This window comes from Tursiops truncatus, chromosome 2 (assembly GCF_011762595.2).
Source record: "Tursiops truncatus isolate mTurTru1 chromosome 2, mTurTru1.mat.Y, whole genome shotgun sequence".
NCBI classification, from domain to species: domain Eukaryota; kingdom Metazoa; phylum Chordata; class Mammalia; order Artiodactyla; family Delphinidae; genus Tursiops; species Tursiops truncatus.
The window spans coordinates 120,593,429-120,599,921 of record NC_047035.1 but is presented as its reverse complement, the minus strand read 5'-3'; the positions used below and the strand labels follow the sequence as shown (position 1 = coordinate 120,599,921).

Genomic DNA, 6,493 nt, shown 5'->3' with positions numbered 1-6,493 from the left:
ACCATCTCCCCCTTCATGGATACCTTCCATGTTCCCAGTGGTCTGTTCCCAACTCTATAATGCAGTAGAGTGATTTCTAAAACATAAATCTGTTCCTGTCACTCCCCTGTGAAAACTCATCCATGGGGAGTCTGACGAGGCTGCATTTGGGGACTGGACGGAGTGAGGAGGGATCTTGTGTCAGCCAGGATTTCTGGTAGACGCCCCTATGCACTATCCACTTGTGGTGGTCGGGGGCGGAGAAGGGGCGGGATTGAGCCCCCTTCCCCCCTCCTCCTTACTGCGGAAAGCTGCAGAGCTAAGGGCACTCACTTCCTATTCACCAGTCAGCAGGGAGGAATCCTCTCAGCAGCCACGTAGGCATTCTCTTCTCTCTGGAGGAAAAGGCCCAGCAGCTGTCGGAGGAAAAGGCTCACCAGCTGTCAGAGCAAAAGGACATGTCGCAGCTAAGTAAGAATTTGGGTGATTCGAGTCCCCCGGCGGAGGCCCCTAAGCCTCCGGTCTATAGCCGCCCTACGGTTCTGATGCGGGCTCCGCCCGCCTCCTCTCGGGCTCCACCAGTCCCTTGGGATCCACCTCCGATTGATTTGCAGGCTTCATTGGCCGCTTGGCAGGCACCTCAGCCTGCTTGGGAGGCCCCGCAGGGCCAGCCGCCTGCCCCAGTGGCTCCCATGGCCCAACCTCCGGCCCTAGGGGGCCCGATGGTCCAGGCTCCCCCTCTGGGAGGCCCGATGGGCAAGCCTCCAACTCCGGGAGTCCTGATGATCCATCCTCCCCCTCCGGGAGCCCCGATGGCCCAGCCTCCAACTCCGGGAGTCCTGATGATGCATCCTTCAGCTCCCGGAGCCCCAATGGCGCATCCTCCCCCTCCGGGGACCCCAATGGCTCATCCTCCCCCTCCGGGGACCCCGATGGCACATCCTCCCCCTCCTGGGACCCCGATGGTGCATCCTCCCCCTCCGGGGACCCCCATGGCGCATCCTCCCCCTCCGGGGACACCGATGGCTCACCCTCCCCCTCCGGGGACACCGATGGCCCATCCTCCCCCTCCGGGGACCCCTATGGCTCAGCCTCCAGCTCCAGGAGTCCTGATTCCCCAGCCTCTGACTCCGGGAGTCCTGATGGTCCAGCCTCCTGCTCCAGGAGCCCCGATAGCCCAGCCTCCACCCCCGGCACCCTTGATGGCCCAGCCTCCGCCTCCAGGAACCCCGATGGCCAAGCCTCCAGGTCCTGGAGTCCTGATGATCCATCCTGCAGGCTCAAGAGCTCCGATCACCCAGCCTCCAGCTACAGGAGCCCCGATGGTGCAGCCGCCTGCGCCGGCCCCACCTGCGCAGCCTATGGCTTCCTGGGCCCCACAGGCTCAGCCTCTGATCCTGCAGATCCAGTCACAGGTTATAAGGGCTCCTCCGCAGGTTCCCCAGGGTCCGCAGGCCCCGCCAGCGCAGCTGGCCACACCCCCGGGCTGGCAGACCACTTCTCCGGGATGGCAGGCCCCACCGCAAGGCTGGCCAGCCACGCCCCTGGGCTGGCAGACCACACAGGTCACCTGGCCTGCTCCAACGATTGCCTGGCAGGCACCTTTACCTGTGCGCCCGGGGCCACCACCCATCCGACCGGGCCCACCGCCCATCCGCCCGGGCCCCCCGCCGGTGCGCCAGGCCCCACCCCCAATCCGCCAGGCACCTCCACTGATCCGCCAGGCACCGCCACCCATCCGACCTGCCCCGCAGGTCCTGGCCACCCCGCCGCCTCTCTGGCAGGCTCTGCCGCCCCCACCACCTCTGCGGCAGGCCCCACAAGCTCGGCTGCCCACCCCGCAGTTGAGGGCGGCTCCACCAATTCGGGCGGCCCCACAGGTGCCGACGGCCCCTCCAGCACTGCAGATGCCCACCGCACCTCCCGCTGTTCCGCAGGCGCCCCCGGCCGTGATGCCAGCCCCTCTGCCGGCCGCACTGTCAGCCCCGCAGGCTGTGCACTGCCCACCCATCATCTGGCAGGCCCCGAAAGGCCAAGCTCCGGTGCCACACGAGATGCCAACCTCAATGGAGTTCCAGGAAGTTCAGCAAGCCCAGGCCAGCCTGGCCTGGCAGGCTCCAAAGGCCCCCGGGCAATTCTGGCAGGCCCTGCCCACCCAGGAGGCCCAGAGGCAGGGCCCACCACTGGTTCAACTGGACCAGCCCTTTCACGGGGCCTCCGCCTCCCAAAAGGCCCTGCAAATCCAGCTACCCACCCAGCAGGCCCAGCCCTCGGGCTCGCAGGCAGAGCTGCCAGCCATGCACCTCCAGCCCTCCTGGCAGGGCCCCCCCTCAGCCTTGCAGGGCCAGCCCGGAGCCCCCTTAGTGGGGGCAAATTTTCCCATGGGCTCTGCTAAATCATTGATGACTCCATCAGGAGAATCCAGGGCCTCCTCTATAGACCGTAGGACCTCTTCAAAAGAACGTAGGACCTCTTCAAAGGAACGCAAGGCTCCTTCAAAGGACCGGATGATCTTCGGTGGCACTTTTTGTGCTCCCAGGGCAATGCCAACTGCTGGAGCACACCTGCCAACTCCCTGGAAAAACTTGCCTGCCGCATCTGAGACCTTTACTGCCACCTCAAGGGTCTTTCCATCTACCTCCCAGTTCCAGCCTGCCTCTTCTAATGCCTTCAAGGGCCCGTCTGCCACCTCAGAGACCCCAAAATCACTGCCACTTGCTCTGCAGGATCCATTTGCCTGCATTGAGGCCTTGCCTGCAGTCCCATGGGTTCCACAGCCCAACGTGAATGCCTCGAAGGCGTCCAAGGCAGGGCCCAGCATCCTGATGGCGACGGCAGCTGCCCCCAAGGCAATGGCCACCACTCAAGAGGCCTCGAAGACCTCCACTGAGCCTCCACGTCGTTCGGGCAAGGCTACCCGGAAGAAGAAGCATCTGAATACCGAAGAGGAGGATGGCAGGGGCCAGATGCTGAGCATGCGCACCTGGCAGGCCCCCAGGCCCTGGGAAAGTGTGGACTTCAATGACTGGGAGGTTCAAACCCCTATCCAGGTCCTGTGTGACTGGGAGGGCCTGAGCACCTCCCATGGCCTGAGTGGCTGGGAGGGCCCGAGTACCTCCCGGATCCTGAGTGGCTGGGAAGGACCCAGCACTTCTTGGGCCCTGAGTGCCTGGGAGGGCCCGAGCACCTCAAGGGCCCTGGGTCTCTGGGAAAGCCCAGTTAGCCCTCCGTCCTTGATCATCTCTGAGCTCCCTCATCTTGCTCAGGGATTTGGTGCACCCCAAGATGACCCCAAGATGGAGACTCAGCCACTGTCTCCCTTGGATGAGAGAGCAAACGCACTGGTGCAGTTCCTCTTGGTCAAGGACCAAGCCAAGGTGCCCATCAAGCGCTCAGAGATGGTGAAATTCATCATCCGTGAATATAAAGATGAGTGCTTAGAAATCATCAGCCGTGCCAGCCACAAGCTGGAGTGTGTCTTTGGTTATCAATTGAAGGAAATTGATCCCAAAAACCACTCTTATATTCTCATCAACAAGGGTCGGAAGGGTGAAGCAGCGTCATCCTATTTAGACAGGCCCAAGGTAGGACTCCTGATGGTGGTTCTGAGCCTCATCTTTATGAAAGGCAATTGTGTCAGGGAGGACCTGATCTTTACTTTTCTGTACAAGTTAGGGCTGGATGTCCGGGAGACACATGGTCTCTTCGGAAATACAAAGAAGCTCATCACCGAAGTGTTTGTAAGAGAGAAGTACCTAGAGTACAGGAGAATCCCTTTTACTGAGCCAGCAGAATATGAGTTCCTCTGGGGCCCCCGAGCATTCCTCGAAACCAGCAAGATGCTTGTCCTGAAGTTTTTGGCCAAGCTCTATAAGAAAGATCCACGGTGCTGGCCATACCAGTACTATGAAGCGCTGGCAGAGTGTGAGTCTGAAGATTTGGATGAGGATAAGCCTGGCCCCGATGATAAAGCCGATGACCCCACCAGCAGCCCCCCTCCCCGCTAATGTGGTTTAGCCGATATCTCATTGTTCCTTTGGGTCCCCGGCCTGAGGCCACTGACAGGGTGGGGTGGGGGGGACGTTTTGTTTCTGGTGTTTATGTTCCAGTTCTCTGTGTGTAAGTTTGAATTTCAATTTGCTTTCATATCTGCCAAAGCTTTGTACATTTTCATGTGGTGTTGATTTCAACTGGCTACTGTTCTATTTGGTATTTTGGCATCTGTATTTTTAAGTGAGATCTGTGATTCTCTGTTTTGTGTTATAATTGTTATGTTTTGCTATCAGAGTTGTGCTGGCTTTGTGAAATGAATTTGAGAAGCTATCCATCTCATTCTGGTACAGATTATGTAGCATCAAAATAGGCTGTTCTTCGAACGTTAAAATGACTCATCAGTAAAAGCTGTCTGCAGAAAAGTAAATATCTATATCTATATCTATATATAAATATAATTTCAGCATAACATGGAAGTGTTTGTCTTTATTCTAGTTTTTATTCTAGATAGTGCGAGCCAAGTTTTACCGTACTCTCCAAATACAGCTGAACATCAAGACAACTACCAGTGATAGTAGAAACCACGGTGACGAAACTGCTTTTCAAAGACAGTGCTACATGCATTGTAATTAGGCAGCGATTGCAATGGGTGGTGAAACGTAAGATTAAAGCAAAAGTAAAACTTAAGTCAGCAAGGCTGGATCAAGAGGAGGTTTTTAATCCTCTTGACTCCTCACAATAATCCTTCAAAGTAGGCATTATTCCCATTTTGTAGGTGAGTGTCTAAGGCTCAAGTAGAATAATTAAATGGGACATGTCTGTGCCAAGGCAATAATGTTGTAATTTGGAGCAGAAAATATTCTTAAGGTTATGTGAGAAGTGAGGACCATCTGCCTGTAGGACCACAGCTACCAAGTTTGTTAGCCACAGGGATGAATTGGCCAAAGGGGCATTGGTCAGTCATGTGGTGGGTGGTGGGTGTCCAGCAGCTCAGGAAATGTGGGTTTCATCAACACATTGACACGGGCATTGAAACACACTCCCTGCAAAACATCCAGGTTTAGAACAGGGAAAAGGAAATACCAGGCTTCACTGAACTGGGGATCCTGCAGATTGCAGGCAGTAGGGGGGAAGGAGGCGGACAACACGGAGGTCTAGCTGAAGCTCCTGGGAGGGGCCATCAGTTGTAACATACAGGGGACTTCAGCTGGCAATGTCTGATGTGCTAAATAGCCTTAGTCAGCCTTTGGGTGCAGGGCCTGGTGTGGGAGGGAGTGGATGTGGACAGGAGAGTTTCGGAGAAAGATATTCATGCACACCTGACCAGGCTGGTGTGTGCAAAAGGACTTTCCTGAAGGTACCACTGTCTTCACGTGGATTGGGACCATCAGCGCTTCTGCCATCTCTACTGTCCTAGAAGGATCCAGAACCCCACCTCTAAACCCCCCTTCTCTTGGTGAAGATGAAGTTCCAGAGAGGAGGTAAATGGCAAAAGTGGTATTCGTCTGCCCCCTAGTGGCCTGCCACAGTTCTGTTGCTCCTGCAGTGGCTCAGTGCAGCCCCTGCCGCAGTGAAGAAACACCCCAAATACCCTGGGTTTAGGCTAGTACTTGCTTCATAACCCTTGCCCATAATTCTACTTGCATTTGGGCCCAAACGTTTCTTCTTTTCTCTTATGTCATAGGGCAAGGTGAAACCTCCTCTCCACGTCCAATCCAGTTGCATTTAGGAAGCTGAGTTTCTAGAAGAGGAGATGAACTCATAAGATGCAGAGTCCATTCCCCGACTGCCCCCACCCTGGGACCTGCCTGGCTACAGGGGATCTTTGGTAAGTTGTCCAAGTGACCAGGTTTTCCAGAAATTCTGAAGAAGTTTCTTGTAAGCTCTGTGGTTCAGAGAGTATTGGGCTACTGCCCCAATCAGTCTTTAGTTATTTTGACGACAACAGCAAATGCCCATTGAAGGCAACAGCCCTGTCCCAACTGAGAAGTATCCCCCAAAGAGGCTTTGCTGGGCCAGAAAAGTGACACATAGGTCTAGTATTTCTTATTTGGTTTTAGTTTATTTATTATGTTTTTTATAGTTTTCTCCAAATCATTCACTCATGGGGGACTTGAGCAAGTGGCTTTTTGTGGAGCAAAATTTGGAAAGTAGCATCATATGACTTTGGTGCCATGCTTAAGGTGTGGCTTTACTTCAGGGCAGAAAGGCTCACTTCCCATTGACAATCCTTAATCTCATTTATCCCATCATCGGATATAAAGCAAATACCTAATTTAAGCAATGTCAAGGGCTTAAGACCTGACTAGAGTTAAAATGTAATTAAAGATAAGTTACAATAATAATACAATTGTAACTACAAACAAACAAACTTGACCAAATATTCCACTGAAAGGTTTAAGAAAGAACAGCTTCTTTGGAGAAATGTCATGAAAAACCTAGGGGTGAAACAGGAATAAAGACACAGACTTACTAGAGAATGGACTTGAGGCTATGGGGAGGGGGAAGGGTAAACAGTGAC

At 54.7% G+C, this 6,493-nt stretch overlaps 1 protein-coding gene across 1 annotated transcript; it reads left to right on the top strand.

Annotated features, from left to right (window-relative positions):
• The first annotated feature begins 296 nt into the window (after positions 1-296).
• On the top strand, positions 297-4,435 carry MAGEL2 (MAGE family member L2). The gene has a single exon (XM_019945650.3). The coding sequence runs from the start codon at positions 438-440 to the stop codon at positions 3,984-3,986; it is 3,549 nt and encodes a 1,182-aa protein (XP_019801209.2). The 5' UTR covers positions 297-437; the 3' UTR covers positions 3,987-4,435.
• The last annotated feature ends 2,058 nt before the right edge of the window (positions 4,436-6,493 follow it).

Bases quoted from the DNA above. Each gene is read 5' to 3' on its own strand.
- MAGEL2 (XM_019945650.3), top strand. From the start codon at position 438: ATGTCGCAGCTAAGTAAGAATTTGGGTGATTCGAGTCCCCCGGCGGAG.